The following is a 16,453-nucleotide window of genomic DNA, read 5'->3' as shown; positions in this document are numbered from 1 at the left end:
TACTAAGGGATAAATTAATAGATTTCCTAAGCCCTAGATAAAAAGCTAAATAAAATTAATAAAATAAACCCTAAGCCTAATAAAGCGCCGCTATATACCTCCCTTTTAAACCTAGAAAAGAAATTATAAAAAAAAAACTTACCTAGGGTAAGGGAATATATATTAGCTAAGTTTAAAGTCCTCCCTATACTATTAGATTTCTCGCTAGTGGCTTTTATCTATACCTAGGCCGCTAGCCTAGATATAAAGGGGCAAAATAAAGAGGATATATAGAGGAAAGGTAAAAAAGTTCTAAGTAAAGAATATAAAAATCTCCCCTTTAATATGGTATTCTTATTAAGGATATTATAATCCCCGAAGCATAAAAAAGATACCTATTGGAAGGTACTTAGAGGCCTAGCTAGCCCTAAGATACCCTTATTAGGAAGAAAATTAGCTTACCCTTTAGATATAAGTATATAAAGTACCTCTAAGAGGGGTATAAGGAGCCCTATAGCTATTAATAAAAAATAGCTTAATATTAATATATATTAGAGGCTATTAGAGTAATTTCTAAGTTTATATATAAGGTTAGGAAGTTATTTATACCGGGATATAATATATAAGGCCGAGGAGGTATATCTCTAAAGCTATAGATAGTTAAACTTATAAGTAGAGGTCTTAAAGCTAATAGTAAAAGGCTATTAGATACTTAGCTATTATTAGGTATATATATATAAGCTAAATAAGTATAATAGATTCCTTAAAATTAAAGCCTATCTTATAGTCCGAGGAGACTAATAGGCGAAGGATATAAGAGATATATATATTGCTATTTTTATAAGTATATTATTTAGGACCTTAGTTATTATTATTAATTAATTTAATTATAAGATACTATAATATAATATAATTAATATTTTTATATATATCTCTTTAAATAAGGATATTTTTATAAAGATATTAAGAGGGTATTAAAAATAAAGAAAAGTCTTAAAGCTCTAAAAGGCCCTTTATAGACTTAGAAGGTTATTATTATTATAATAATATTATTTTAAATAAGGCCTCTTATAGACTAATATAAAAAGAATACCTAGAGAAGATTATTATTAATTAAAAAGAGAAATTATTTTTTTTTTTTATATAGATAATTATATATTATATTTCCCGAAGACTAGGCAAAGAGAGGTAATAAAACTAATAAGCTGCCTATAAGAAGCCTATTACCTAGAGGGAGGAATTCCCCTCTAATAATTTCTTAGTATAGAGATTATATAAGACTAAAAAAGCTAAAGGCTTTAGCTATTATAGGCTATATATATTAATAAGATCTACTACCTATTAGATAAGCCTTAACCTTAGTTTAAGATATTTATATTAATAATATAAGAGGAACTCTTTTTATATAGCGAGCTTATAACCCCGGGGAGTATTAAGCTATACCTTAGGAAAGTAGGCATAATTATATATACTATAGTAATAATATAGCTAGATATCTCTTTTATAATAAATAAATTAGCGAGATTTAATTAGAATTTAAGCCCTTAATACTATAAGGTAGCTAATAGGGTTCTCTAGTATTTACTTTAGATTAAAGACTAAGCCCTTACCTTTAGAATAAAGGATAATTCTAAGGAAGATATATTCTAGATAGTTATTAATATAAACTTTATTAATAATATAGAGGATAAAAAGAGCTTATAGGTATTTATTATAAGGCTATTTAGAGGAATTATAGCCTAGAGAGCGAATAAGTAAAATATAATTATTACCTTAATTATAAAAATAAAGCTCTTAGCCTTCTCTTAGGCGGCTAAGGAAAAGATCTTTATAAGTAGACTACTAAGCTCCCTCGGCATAAACCTTATAGATTTAATTACCCGGCGTAGATTAGCTATAATCTTAGCAAGGGTTATAATCTAATATAATAACTAATAGACTATATGCCTTATAAAGGCTAAGCTTATTTAACTATATATAAAGCTATATTATATAGATATTTATAACTATTAGCTAAGATAAGAAATTAAGGAAAGAAAAATAAAAATAAAGTATATCCCCTTAGGCGAGCTCGCTATTAATAGCCTAATAAAGGTTCTTTTATTAGATATATTTAGATAATTATATACCTAATTAGGCCTATAGGCTATCTCGCCGTAGCTAAGATAAAAAGTTATCTAAGAATAAATAAACTAGCTAAAAGGATATAAGCTATAAAAATAGCCCCCTAAGCATATATCTAAGTCTAACTTACTGAATATAAGTTAGACTTAGGTATATAGCTTATTTTTTATACTTTAATATAAAGGCATAAGTTTAATTCTTATTAAAAGGCTTTATTTTTACTTTATTATTAATTAAAGAAAATAAAAAAGTATTTAATAAGAAAATAAAAAGTATAAGGTATATTATAAATTTATTATAAAAAGAATATAAAGCTTATTTATATTATTAATAATAAAAAACCTTAAATATTAAAATTAATATATAATAAAGGAGTTATTCCTTAGAAAATATAAAGACCCTAGGCATAAGAGGAATATTATAGTTTCTTCCTTTTAGGATAAATTATTAGAGGGAGAGCTACTTAATAAGCTACTTAAGGAATTATTATTACTATTATCTCTATTACCTATACTATCTCTATTACCTTAGCTAGTTTATTACCGCTAAGTAAGATAGGCTCTAAGAGCTAGACCTAAGGTAAGCTATTTATAGGTATTATAAATAAGGGGCTTCTTAATATAAGAGATAAAATAATTAAGGGCCTAATTATTATAATAATCGCTAAGTAGCTTAATAAAATTAATATTAATGCCTAGAGTAATAATATTAGCGCTAACCTCCCTAGGAATATAAATATTCTTATACTAAGTAAGCTATAAGATAGCTTCTTTAAGCTTATAAGCTAGGGAGCTATTAGAAATATATAAAGGGGTAATAACTATTACTTAAGATTAAACCTTATTTAAAGATAGATTAATACTTACTTAAAAATATAAATTAAATAAAGAATTAAAATAAAGAGAGACTAAGGGATTATAGATTAATTATATAATAAGAAAGGTTATAATTTACCTCGAGGAGGCTAGCTCTTAAAGTATTATTTTATCCTTTAAGGTCTCTTAGGCTAGAGCCTAGCGGGTAAGCTTATTTAACCGCTTAAAGATAGAATTCTAAGCTAAATTATACTTAATTAAAGTAGCTATAGCTTAACTAATTTAATACTAAGATTAATTATTAATATTATATTAAATATAAAGGTCCTTAAGAGCTATTTAATATACCTAAGTAATACCTAAGAGCTTAAGAGAAATCTAATAGAATTAATTATAAAAAATAAAAATTAAGGAAAAGAGACTTATTATATTATATCCCTTATAATCTTAATTATAGAGAATATAAATCTTTAGCTTATTATTAATAATATATATAAGTATTAATTCTTAATATACCTAAATAATATAATATAAATAAAAAGCTTTATTAATAAAATAATTATTAAAGATATAATTAGGCTTATAAGGAAAATAAGCTAACTTAATAATATAAATAAATAAAAGAGATATAATAATAAGAATATCTATAAAAATAGAGAGAAAAGTTAATAAAAGGAATTAAGTCTAAGAAAAGAAAAGAATTCTTTAATTAGATTCTCTAGTAGGTCTTTAATAATCTAAGTAAATAATAAGAATTAAAGCTATTATAAAGTAAGGCAAATAAAGATATATTAAAGGAAATAAAGGCACTATAAATAGCGCCTTAAAAGGCATAAAAGGGATATAATAACCTCTTAGAGACTTAATAGATTAGAATAAAAGACTCTATATAAAGGAAGCTATTTATAGATAGCCTAGGTAGCGAGAGGTAATATTCTCTCGCTAAAGGGGCATATTAAGCGAGATCCTATATAATAGCTCTAAGGGTAGTTATATAAGACTTATAGCTAGTTAATCTCTGGCCACGTAGCTATGCTAATCCTAATCTAGAAGGCTATATCGCGGCCTAGAAAGGAAAGAGGGAATAGCCTTAGGGATAATAATAATAAGTAATTATAATAGATTAAAGGATAAGCCTATAATTAAATAGGTCTAGGCTAGAGCCTGCCAAGGGCCCCGACGAACGCGGTGATCATAGCCTAGCGATGCCCTTAGTTAGTCTCCTCGGTCCATATGATTTATTTCATCGTTATAGGTAGCAGCAATAGAAGGAATCTCAAATTCCTTTATAGCTTCCTCACTAAAAAAACGCTATATCGGCCATGCCCGGGCTTCTATTATATTTAGCCTCTTCCTCTTCTAGTTAACGTATTTATCGCCCTTAAATATAGAAGTCAGGAAAAGCATAAGGGCATTATCCTTCCACGCGATTTAGTTAACCTGCTAAGCCAAGGGATAAATTAATAAGAGAAATATAGCTAAATCTATTTGAATTCCTTGCCTTATAATCAACTATTAGGGCCACTCAAAGCTCGCCAAACTAAAAAAGGTTATGGCCGGCAGTATCATCGACTTTGAGCTATACGAAGGGCTTAAAGATACCATAGTTACGGCGGGCTATGCCTATGGCCCCGTGACCTAGCCGTCGAAGATATATAAAGAGATTCGCCGATGAGAAGAGGTTATCGATAAAGACGTAATATCTAGCTTTTGGTAGCTTATTGACTAGGGCAACGACCACGCTTTGAGTCGGATTAAGAGGCATATATAAGTCCTTTCGTCTCTGAATGCATAGTTAACGAGAGAACTGACTCTTCTTCCTTGGCTACCGGCGCGGCTTCTTAGGGAGACCAACAGGTCCATATCTCTTCTTCGGCTAGTGCCAAATCCACCATAGGAAGAAGCCCTTCTAGGCCACAACCCAGGTCTTAAAGCCAAGGGGTGTGGGTTTATTTAGGACCTTCGTTATCTCGTATGACCTCCCTGTGAAGCGGGTCATACACTCATCCACAGCGATATTCATGCCCGGGCTCCATAGCTTAAGAGACGCCTCTTATAGTTGCTCAGACCAGTCATCCACGGCCTTGAAGACCTTCGGAAGGCCTATATCGGTGAGGTTGAACGGGTTGAAGACTCGTAGGTGCCGTTAAAGAAGCTAGAACCTATCGAACGTCATATATCGAATAATCGAGTAATCAGGGCCTTAATGCCCCCGATGAGAAGTCTCCCAATAGGCGCGGAGCCTTGGTTCCTTATGAATTCCTATGTAAATCAGGATGGCAAGCCATACGTATACCTCGGCGACGGAGGTGTCATACCAGCCTCTGAGCCGGGCTGCCGGGCGTAACTGACGGTCTCGGAGCAGGCTTGCAACCCAGCTATTGGTATATTGGACCCATCTTTTAACTAAGGAATAAGGTAGGAAAAGCTGGAAGAGCTGTAGGGGCGTATGGGGCAGTGGCTTGACCTCAAAGTCGCGTGAAGGCATCTCCATTGGAAGGAAGTAAGCCCCGCAGGTTGTGGCCGGGCTGAAGACCGGCCGGCACGTGATATCGTTGGGCTGCTCGCGGCGGCTATTTTCCTCTGTGATATAGCTACCTGAATCAGAGGCGTTAAGTGCCTCGCCGGGAATTGATTGAGAAGTCATAGGTCTCTTCAAAATGATTTCTATGGTGTTTTGGCTGTAATTCCTTTCTGAGAGACCTTCCCGTACCCCGCCCGTACCCTCGTCATTACATGAGAAAAAGTGGGTCCGGTACGCGTTGGGAGTCTTCGCGCACTCAAAGAGATGCTGCCAATTCAATATGTTGTTCTTAAGAGAATCCCCTCTTTCCCTTTTGGGCCACGACGTGGCCTTCTTAATTAGGCCTAGTGTGACGACTATCCGAAGATCACCCGGCCTGACATTGAAGGCACGTGACCACCCTCAGAGCTATTGTACAGGGTCCAATCCAACATATACCTGCACCGGCCGCGGTGCAAGTAAGTAACGTGCCCTGGGCACCAGGGCTAGTGCAACTAAGATGTATTATGTAAGCTAGCGGCACAGAGCCAATCAGAGGTTAACTTAAAATCAGCCACTTAGGCACCTAGACTTAGCCACAGCTACGGGGCGTTGTAAGCTGCCTTTGAGAGCCGCTGCAAGCTATTGCAAGCCGCCTTTGAGAGCCGGTTGCCTCCCTCAGCGCAATAGGGGCTGCGAACTCACATAATATATCTTATTTGCACTGGCCCTGGTGCGCATGGCACGTGACCTATTTGCACCGGGCCCGGTGCAGGTATAACTTCCCGCGTGAAGGGCTCCGCTGAGTCATTTCCATAAACCCCGCCTCGGCTAGACAGGAGCCCGTAGCCCACGCTAAGCATGTCAAGCTATTAAGGTTTGCTGATTAGCTTCTGTCGCTTCTGGTTGGGTGTCGTCGGAAAACGCTCGAGTCAGTCCCGCGAGACCCCACGAGCTCTCAAGCGGGTCCCCCGCGAACCTTGGCGTCGCCAGGAGATCTTGCGCTAAGCCTACCGTAGGCAGAGAGAGCCCCTCCCCTCGTTTCCCCAGCTTTTGCCCCCTCAAATTGTTCCCAAACTTAGTTTATTTGACACTTGTTGGTCCCGTTCTGCATCTTCTCCATCGCGGTCGTACCATCCTACCATCGAAGCTTGGGCATGGCAGAATTGGCAGTCAGCGATGACAACAGCCAGACGAGTTGTCCTGCCCGTATTTCATTTCTTCCTGTCAATGAACCGGGATCTCCCCCCCGGTTGAGAAGACGTCGGGCAGAGATATCCTGCGAGAAATGTCGGAGACGCAAGTCGAGGTGTGAGGTTCCAGATGGCCAATCCAAGGCTTGTCTATGATGTCTAAGGGAAGGCGAAACCTGTGACTTCCGGCCTGTCAAATACAGGCGCAGAGGAACAGCCCAACCTCTGTCACCAGCCGCCAGAACGAACCTCGCCGCGCGTCGCGCGTCAACGTCGGCAGTCAACGATCAACCGGCCGGCTATGCGATGGAACCCGCCGGACCAGAGCACGCACCACGTGTAGAATCAGGGCCAAACCAGCAGCCATGGCTCGATGTTGTCGCAGCACAAGGCGAGACACCATACGAGCTTCGCTCCGACAATCAACAAGCTCCCACACAGGCGCTGCATCCCGCAGATCCTCATGACAGCCCGGTGACCTCAATGGATGGCGCGGCGAGGAGGTTGGACTCGAGGACAAGGATCATCTCGACCCAAGTCGATAATCCCGCCCATGCTCTCGACCTCCTCACGTTTGCTGCGAGCGAGGAGCAGCATTCTGCAGGGTTTCCACCTCCAGAGCAAGGTGGCGCAGCAGAGAACTTGGCGGGGAGCATCTCACAAGAAGACAACGCGCGACCGGACGGTCTTCTCGAGCACGATTTCCGATGGCATTATTTCAAGTTTGTTCAACAACGACTCATCGCGGTACACGAGGCTATCGAGTTTATCGATTTCTTCTTCTCTTGCTTATGGCCACTCAGGCCTGTGGTGCCGGCATACTATAACGACCGATCCAAGTACGTCCTGCTTGCGGTGGAGGAACCAGTGCTGCTAGAAGTAATGATCACACTGGCTTCACGATATTATGTCCTCAGCGGCAACTATGGTCAGATTAGGTCTGAACGGATACACTGGGGGGCATGGAGATCCCTTCAGAAATGCTTGCAGTCGGCAATGTGGGGTTCGACTAAGACGAGGTCGCTGGGGACAATCGCCTCCATGTTACTGCTGATCGACTGGCATACCAAGGCCATCAACAATCCGGGCGCCTTCTCTTCTGAAGATGACAGCTTCGTGTGTGATATGCCGCCAGAAATGCCGGAAAGTGACTCCCAAGCAAGTCCAACCAGCTTGAATAGCAAGCAGAGGCACGGAATGATAGCTCGTCTGGAGAACCTCGGTATCACGTTTTCTGCATACCGAAGCAACAAGATGTCTTGGTAGGTTCGACCTGTTCCCTAGCTACCTCTGGAATTGTCCCCTTGATGCACGTTAGGTTGACATAAGCAGGATGCTCCTTGCCAACGCCATCGCGCTGGCACGGGAAGGTTGCTACTTCGAGGTCGAGACTCGGGGCCTCTTGGATTCCGTTAATAACGATAAGACGGCCAACCGGGACTGGGCCCATGTCATATGCGTCTTCATCTACTTGGCCGATGAACACCTGGCACTCCGGCTAGATTTGGAGCCCTTACTGCCCGAGTCGTCAAGGAAGATTGTCGTTGACAGGCTCTCTAAGATGTTCACCCGTGCGCTGCTAGAGAAGGAACACTGGGAAAGCTACTTTGAACTAACAGAGGAGATGCGAAAGGCTCGAGAATATCTACACGAGCTCAAGCAGACGGCTTCGAGACCCTACAGCTATGACTTGGTGCCTGTCCTCGAGTATACGCAAAGGAGGTTGGAACGCTGGAAACGCCAGTTTGAAAGACTTGGTAAGGGCCGCGCTGTCCATGAGGCAGATTCCCGCGCTGACTAATGCAGATCAATCGTCTCTCCTGAGTGCATGTCTATCTATAGAGTTCGGATATGCCGTGATTTATAGTCTATCCCCCGTCGGATACATCACAGTCCCCGAGAACATCATGGCAACTTCGAACGTTTAGAGTCTTCGGCATGAGACGATATAAGCCGCTCGTAACCTATTGTCCTTGGTGTCTGGTGCACTGGACTCATCTGGTATGCTGCAGCACATTCCAGTGCGTTGCTGGGTTTTCACAATGGCTGCTTCGTTGCATTTGCTGAAGGTTAGTCTTGGGCTTCTCACACAGGGGCTTGCTGAAGGGCTGACTCAGAGCTCCACAGGAAACACTCCGTCACGAGCCCAATGTCATAAATCAAGACCCGGATATGCAGCTACTTCGGAGAGCCGTTGAAGCTCTGCGTCGCGGTGCTCCAGATGATGTCTATACTGCAGGTCGATACTCCCGATTTATTAGCATTCTGCTGGATGTAGTGCTGAGGCTATCCTCAAACAGAGCGGAATCTCAGGAAGAAGCCGCTAGTCTCGCGTAAGCCACGCCAAGGGCTGCTAGAATTTCCGACTTGATCGATGTCAACGCGGCTTTTGACTTGCCGTTGAATGATGTGACGTGGTGGAATGACGCATGGAGTATCTTTTAGCTTCTGTGGCTTGTTCTCGTGACCATGGCCCTGCGGCAGACGGCTCATAAGCTTTGTATGTGATAGCTTAGTTAGTTACCCAACGTACATAATATACGTGAACGCATGCATACATGTATATGGTGCGAAGTAAGTCGACTCTACGCGGGGGTCCGGGATTTCTGCCTTTGAAATCCCGCCGGAATTTCAATCTCGTGTGTTCCGCCGGGTTGCGGGGATCAGAATCAACCGTGCTTAGGTTACCCCGCTTGTCAAAGAGGGCGCTGGTCTCTCGGTCCTCGTCTTCACAATATAACAGATCTGCACTTCTCTACTCTACTCCTTGCATCTGATTAGCAACATATACTTAATAAGCATCGTGGCCATCTGAGTTCACCTATCTCGCTTTTTATTGTTTATTGGCACTATGGCATACCAAAGTCTACCGAAATATACGACGAGTACTACCGTCGTGGAGGGATACACTCGGATTAAGAATGTTTATATCAAACTCCGCGACGGGGTCGAACTATGTGCCGACATCTTCCTGCCGCTTTCGGCGTCTGAGCAAGGCAGTAAGGTCCCTGTAATCGTCAATGTAGGCCCGTATGGTAAGGATATACCTGTCCTTGAATTCGGCCTGCCCAAAACCGACATGTATGTCAACATGTATAAGCTCATTAAGCCGCTGGGACCCGATGCTTCCTTTGAGCTGTTGGATCCTATTCTTTGGGTAAGAACTGCTCGTCCCCTATTGGGCAAAGTGTGGGAGCTGAATGAGCTTTAGACAAAATAGTACGGGTATGCCCTTGTGAGAGTGGACAGCCGTGGCATTGGCGGCAGTCAGGGACGTCTTGATCCCTTCGGAATGGAATGTTCCATCCAGCTCAAGGCCGATGCCGAAGGCCAGGGTAAGCAGCAGACCTCCTACCTACCACCTTGCAGCACGCAGTACCAGAGGAGCTGCGCTGACACGGCTGTTCAGACCTGTACGATGTGATCGAGTGGGCTGGCGTATAGCCTTGGTGCTCCGGCAAGGTAGCGGTGAGCGGCATCAGTTACTATGGCATGACGGGATACTGGGCTGCCATGCAGCAGCCTCCACACCTAGCTGCCGTGGTCACCTACGAGTCCGTAGTCGACCTCTACTAGGCAGCTCGGAAAGGTGGGATTCTCGGTGCTAATTTCTAAGTTCACTGGTATAACAACACTGTTATCCCCCACTAATCTGGCAGTGGCATACTCTCCGCTGAGGAGCTCGCCGCGAACCGTACTGATTATCCTGGTCTTGTCGCAAAGCACGAGTACCCAGACGGCGACTCGTGGCGCATCCTCAAGGAACTCCGGAAACTCTCTGATATCGAGGTCCCCATCTACATTTCGGGCAACTGGACGGATAGCGAGGTCCACTTGCCCGGTAATATCCGCGCCTACAACGGAGTCTCCTCCGAGCATAAGTGGCTAGAGATGCACACGGGTAATCACCTGGCTTTCTACTACGACGCGGACCATATGGCACGTCAAAGAAGCTTTTTGGACTTCTTTGTGAAGGGAGACGAGAAATCCGGTATTCTCTCCATGCCACGCATTCGACTCATCACTCATCACGGTGACTAAACCCTCTACCGCGAAGAACAGGCATTTCCGCCTCCTGATGCCGAGGACGTCTCTCTTTACCTGACGCCCTCTCAAACACTCAGCCTCGCAGGACCGCCAACAGCTAGCAAGAAGAAATTCGAGTACCCAGGCCTTACAGGTACCTTGACATTCGAGCTCGAATCTCCGTTCACCGAGCCCTTCGAGATTCTCGGGACACCGTACGTTGAGCTCGAAGTAGCCACGGAAGCTGAGGACCAGGATATCTTCTTGACTCTACGCGCCCTCAATAACGTTGGCAAGCCGATGCTCCTTGAGGGAAACCACAGCGAGGTGAATGAGCATTTCGCCAAGGGGTACTGGCGACTCTCGCACCGCGACGAAGTCGACGCGGGTTTCAGAGATCAGAAGGATAAGGTGCCCAAGCAGCCGGTTGTTCCTAGGTCGCCGGTCGAGAAGGGTAAAGTGTATAGTGTTACCATCCCCTTCCTGCCAGCCGTATTCCTGTTCGATCGGGGCCAGAAGCTGTCGCTGGAGATTGGGGCACAGGACACACTTAGTACGATCCCGCCTATGCGACATGACGGGGGGGATAGGGAGCCGGGTAGATTTGGTGGGAAGAATATAATCTTTTCAAATGGACGGCTGGTCCTCCCGAGAGTCAGGAGGACTGTACCGTGAAGATAAGGGGCGTGAGAACCCCACCTTCAAGAATACACGGCAACCTGACTTGCTGGACTTGTTGGAATATGAATTAGCCCTTGCTCGTGGCCTGATTCAACCCGCTGTGCTTCCAGAATCGCCATTCCTGTAATGCCTATTCGTCATATATCGCCTGGAAAGACAATGCAATCCCCTGACTGTATCTCGCTATATCATCAAGACTGTTGTGTGGTAGGATATGTTTGTTGAGATTGCCGGGGTGTAAGCCACCTGTACATACAACTGCTTGTTCTCATCAAATTATGATATCCATCCCGCGATAGGGCGAACCAGCTACAAGATATGGTATGCTAATGATCGAGATAGAGGGCAAAACGTTATAATACGGATGAAACCTCGGATAAGAGTACCCCGTTGCCCCTGTTCTCTCTGCATGACCTTAAGTAGCGTCTTGAAGTTGCCTGCGCCGAAGTCGGAGAAGTTATGCTACTGAATGACCTCGATGAAAGCGGTGCGGGGGGGGTCCAGAATCTTGTCTTCAAGTTCGTGGGGCGACTGCTAGAGTTGGGATGATTTCTATTGGGTACCTTACAGAAAGAAGCAAAGAGAGCTATTCACAATCCAACAGTATCCCTCTGAGGTCCTTTGGGCATGGTAAGTGATCCGCCGTTTCACGATTCCATGACGCTTCTTGCAGTCGAGGAACCCAAAGTCAGTACATGGTGAATAACTTTCTTCTCCTCTCGACATTGGACAAAGCGTCAGAACTGCTCACCCTCAAGCTCCGGCCAGGTCTCGTGAGGTGAGGGTCGAAGCCGAGGATGCGATGGCGATGTTTCCATCACACTTCAATAATCTTCTCTTGACAAGAAACGACCGCGATGCCTCAGAAGCATACGGCTGGCCCTCTCCATCGATGGCTTCAACCCTTCTGAGATCCCCTCGTACTTGGCTTTCGGTCATGAATGCCATGATTGAGGTGGGAAGGCAAGACACGACGGACCTTCTCGCGAGAATGCGTTGGCTTTGGACCGCACCTCCGCCAGGCATCACTTGGGAATTCGTATCTCCCTGTCGTAGCATTATCTCTGCCCCTCGAAGCTATATTCAATCAACTTGAACCTACAAAAAGGGTGCAAACTGACTCCTGCCGTGAGGGCATAATATGATGCCCAACTTGCCATGGGCCACGGCCCGCTTGGCCTGAGGGGCATAGCGCGCGGGGGAGGCTCGCGTTGCTTGGGCCCCTGGACCTTTTAAGTTGATGCGGCAATTCGGCAAGTTCATAAGAGCTTTAATATCCGATGAGCAGATATTGATCGAGCACGAGGCTAGGTGGGCAATGGACGGGGATGCATGCGGCATTGCTGTACGGGGAAAAGCCGATCCCGGCATAATCCGCTCCTCCTCGGCTCCTTAGCTTCCCCTGTCGTCTCGACACATTGACCAACAAGTGAGGTGGATTCGAGTTCCCATCGCTCCCATTATATAGTGTAATGCCTCACGGGTCCCGATGAGGCAGCAACATCACATTGAACCCTCGCACACTGTTCTGCCACTATGGTGAGTTTGGCACCTGTTTTGAATCCATCAGAGAAATCGGCTAAGACGTTCCAGTCTCACATGACTAGCTCGGAGGTCCTAACGGCGACCGAGATTGCCAAGCACGACAACGCGTCGGACTTGTGGATCGTGGTGGCGGGCAAGGTATGGGACGTCACAGAGTTTGCCCCTAGTCACCCAGGGGGCTTTGGGAGTATGTTGAAGCTTGCTCCCCGAGATTGATCGACTGGCACTAAAAAGCATGCAAAGTTATTCTTAAGTACGCGGGCAAAGATGCCACAGATGCGTATTCCGACATCCACCCGCCGACTACCTTGACCGAAAATCTTGGTCAAGACAAGCTTAAGGGTATTGTCAACCGGAATACCATGGAAAAACTGGCCCTCCAGCCTCGCCCAGCGATCACAAAGGCCCCTCCTAACTCAATATCTAGCCACAAGCCTTCGCTAGACAACATGATCAGCACATTCGACTTTGAAGAGGTAGCGTCAAAGACCCTCGCCGCAAGGATATGGGCTTTTTATTCCTCGGCGGCCGCAGACGTCATCACCAAGCGCATGAACGCCGCCTGCTTTGACCAGATCATGCTGCGTCCTCGCATGCTGATCGACGTTACCAAAGTCAGCACTGAGCAAACAATACTAGGCTGCAGAACCGGCGTCCCTTTCTATATCTCACCGGCAGCGATGGCCAAGCTGGTGCACCCAGACGGCGAAATCGCTGTCGCTCGAGGATGTGGAGAAAACAATGTCATCCAGGCCATCTCTACGTCAGCGTCTTACCCTGTGGACGAGATCGTCAAGGCAGGGGGTTCGCACCAGCCCTTCTTCTTCCAGCTGTACGTGAATAAGGACCGTACCAAAAGCGAAGATCTACTCGCACGGGTTAAAGCCCTGGGTGTAAGGGCTATATTCGTCACTATCGATAGCCCTGTTCCGGGCAAGCGAGAGGCAGATGAGCGAGCCAAGGACCAAGACGATGTGCAAGTCCCTGATAGCTTCAAGGGAAAAGGCAATCAAAAGAGCGGTGGCTATGCCCGCTCGATTGGCGGCTATGTAGATGCCTCGCTTAATTGGGGGGATATCGCCTGGCTGCGAAAGCATTGGAGCGGCCCTATCGTTCTGAAAGGCGTCATAACGGCAATGGATGCCAAACTTGCCGTCGAGCATAAGCTAGAGGGCATTGTGCTTAGCAACCATGGCGGAAGAAACCTAGACACAAGTCCGGCGTCAATTCTCGTACTTCTCGAGCTGCAGAAAAGCTGTCCGGAGGTGTTTGATAAACTCGAGGTACTGATTGATGGAGGAATCCGTCGTGGAACCGATATTTTCAAGGCATTATGCCTTGGTGCAAAGGGGGTAGGCGTTGGCAGAGGATTCCTATATGCCCTCGACTATGGTCAGGAGGGCATTGAGAAGTATATTCAGAGTAAGTCCGGGATCTTCTGGTACACTATGGAGAACTGTACTGACGTTTCGGAATTAATAGTCCTCAAAGATGAGCTTGAGACGACTATGAGGCTATGCGGCATCACGCACCTCTCTCAAGTTCACCCGGGATTGGTTAATACGCTTGCTATTGATCACCTGGTGTCGGATTCGGATAATTATCCCTATGCAAGGTGGCGACCTAAGGCAAACTTGTAACGTGGTGCACCGCACCACCAAGCCAGCCACGCCTGGAATTGTCGAATACGAGGATGGCAAGCCAAAATAGATCGCGGATTTTAATATAGACAAGAACAGATTATTTGATTGGTTCGTCTCTATCTCTTGGCATCCTTCCTCCCTCGTCCTCGTTATATTTTACGAGATGAAGCTATGATACTATACCTGCCGTACCTGCAACAGGTCTGTAACACTACTCTGATTCTCGTGGCGCACTCTTGTGATAATCTGGGCAGAGGCATGTGTAATATCTCGGGCGCTGGATAGTTCATCTTGTTTGATAGCTGGAGTAGCCACATTTAATTAGCCTCTTTATTAGTTGAGGACGCGCTCGAATGTTCGTGGTCCCTTGATTACGCTCTCCTCCCTTATTCGCCTGTCTGCCTCACTCGATTGTCCGGTGCTTTGACTCATCTTTATCTATAATTAACCCATTCTTATCTTTTAACCTGAGTCCATTGAGCTTGAAGCTGTGGATCTATCAGTGAGTGGGTGGGTGAGCAGGCTTTCATCTACCAACTGTGACGCTTATATCTTAGACGCATGCTTGGAGAAGCTTCGTCGGCGTTTAGCTCACCAATATCGGACTAGCACATATGGACAAATGTCCTGATCACGGCAATTATGCTACTGTCCCTTGATTTACTATCCAAATGTCCCTGAGTAGTCAGAACGAGAGTTCGTGACGCTGAGGATTGGCAGACTACTGCTAAGACGTCTTTCCATTGTGCAGAAAGTCCTGGCCCATCGCAACGGCTCGGCTGTTGTTCTCTCCTAGCCACTGAGGCTCTAGGCTTTGTAACGCGTCTTTAATCTCGTATGACTTTCCTCCTGCTACGAGTAGGATCTTTCCATGGAAAGGCATGGCAGCTCCGTTGTGGGTTGCGCCGTCACTTCGACCCGCTGTAGCACAGATCAACATGGAGGTTGCCACATCCTCGGGTTCGTTCATCGGCAGTCCTAATTCTTCCTAAGCAGTCGCAATAGCTTTTGTGAGTATTGTTCCTGCCACAGCTTCAGCACTCAATCTCACGGTCATTTAAGTCATGCTACGCACGTGTTGTCCAGGGACAAATAATGTTTACTCGGACGTTATCGTTCTTCAGAGAGGTCATGCGGAGCCCTCGCATCACTCCAATGACGCCATGCTTGGTGGCGAGATAGGGCGTGAGGTCGGCCGTTTCCTTGAACCCTCCTATACTGCTGATAAGGATAAGGTCACCTCCACCGTGCTTCCTCAGGTAGTGCACCGCGATCCGACTGGTAAAGAGGACACCCCTAAGGTTAATATCCACCTTAGGGAGAGGGGGTTCCTCGTTGATATCCTCGATCACTGTGAGCGGATCGGGAAACCTCCCAACGGCAGCGTTTGCGATGGCAATATCAACACGGCCAAAGGACCGCTCTGCCTCTTGAAACAATGCAAGCTGATCTCCATATTTGGATACGTCGCACTGGATGAAACGTAGGTTCTCCCCCAGCAGTGAAACCAAGCTCTTGCCCTCTTCCGCGTTTAGATCGCCAACCACGACCTTTGCACCATGGCCTTTTCCCATAGCAGTAGGTTAGCAGAGCATTTGCCGGAGTAGAGCAACTGCTTAACGCACCGTGAAAGGCAAGGGCTGCGGAACGACCTATTCCACGGGCACCGCCTGTGATGACGACCACCTTGTCCTTGACTGACTTGAACAAGGATTGATTCGGTTCGATGAGGGACATGGTGATTTCGCAAGCCGGGTTTTCAGTTGGGAGCGTTCCAAGATGGAGTGGTCTCTAGTGATCGAGTAAATTAAAATACTTCGAACACCCGTTAAGTTGCCAAGGCAAGGGACTTAACGGCTGAATATCCAGCCCGAAGGGTAAATACCGTATACCCGCTATTAAACTCTTCTGGGGGAACCCCCTAGATCCCCTTTTCGTCTGCGG

At 45.1% G+C, this 16,453-nt stretch overlaps 4 protein-coding genes across 4 annotated transcripts; 3 read left to right on the top strand and 1 right to left on the bottom strand.

Annotated features, from left to right (window-relative positions):
• Positions 1–6,709: 6,709 nt before the first annotated feature.
• Positions 6,710–8,415, top strand: NECHADRAFT_89187 (uncharacterized protein; the record flags this gene model as incomplete). Its single annotated transcript, XM_003039405.1, has 3 exons — positions 6,710–6,732; positions 6,818–7,876; positions 7,947–8,415. 3 exons carry the CDS (start codon positions 6,710–6,712, stop codon positions 8,413–8,415), a joined length of 1,551 nt encoding a protein of 516 aa, XP_003039451.1.
• Positions 8,416–8,656: 241 nt separating this feature from the next.
• On the top strand, positions 8,657–11,315 carry NECHADRAFT_89186 (uncharacterized protein; the record flags this gene model as incomplete). Its single annotated transcript, XM_003039404.1, has 8 exons — positions 8,657–8,683; positions 8,742–8,947; positions 9,126–9,188; positions 9,480–9,771; positions 9,835–9,949; positions 9,984–10,203; positions 10,274–10,647; positions 10,747–11,315. The coding sequence occupies 8 exons, from the start codon at positions 8,657–8,659 to the stop codon at positions 11,313–11,315; spliced, it is 1,866 nt and encodes a 621-aa protein (XP_003039450.1).
• Positions 11,316–12,920: 1,605 nt separating this feature from the next.
• Positions 12,921–14,506, top strand: NECHADRAFT_56158 (uncharacterized protein; the record flags this gene model as incomplete). Its single annotated transcript, XM_003039403.1, has 3 exons — positions 12,921–13,053; positions 13,110–14,288; positions 14,349–14,506. 3 exons carry the CDS (start codon positions 12,921–12,923, stop codon positions 14,504–14,506), a joined length of 1,470 nt encoding a protein of 489 aa, XP_003039449.1.
• Positions 14,507–15,236: 730 nt separating this feature from the next.
• Positions 15,237–16,246, bottom strand: NECHADRAFT_56159 (uncharacterized protein; the record flags this gene model as incomplete). The annotated part of the gene is made up of 3 exons (XM_003039402.1): positions 15,237–15,493; positions 15,585–16,073; positions 16,135–16,246. 3 exons carry the CDS (start codon positions 16,244–16,246, stop codon positions 15,237–15,239), a joined length of 858 nt encoding a protein of 285 aa, XP_003039448.1.
• Between the last annotated feature and the right edge of the window lie 207 nt (positions 16,247–16,453).

Source organism: Fusarium vanettenii (assembly GCF_000151355.1).
Source record: "Fusarium vanettenii 77-13-4 unplaced genomic scaffold NECHAsca_106_unmapped, whole genome shotgun sequence".
Lineage (NCBI taxonomy): Eukaryota > Fungi > Ascomycota > Sordariomycetes > Hypocreales > Nectriaceae > Fusarium > Fusarium vanettenii.
Note: the sequence above shows the minus strand (reverse complement) of the source record. Positions and strands in the feature narration are given on the sequence as shown.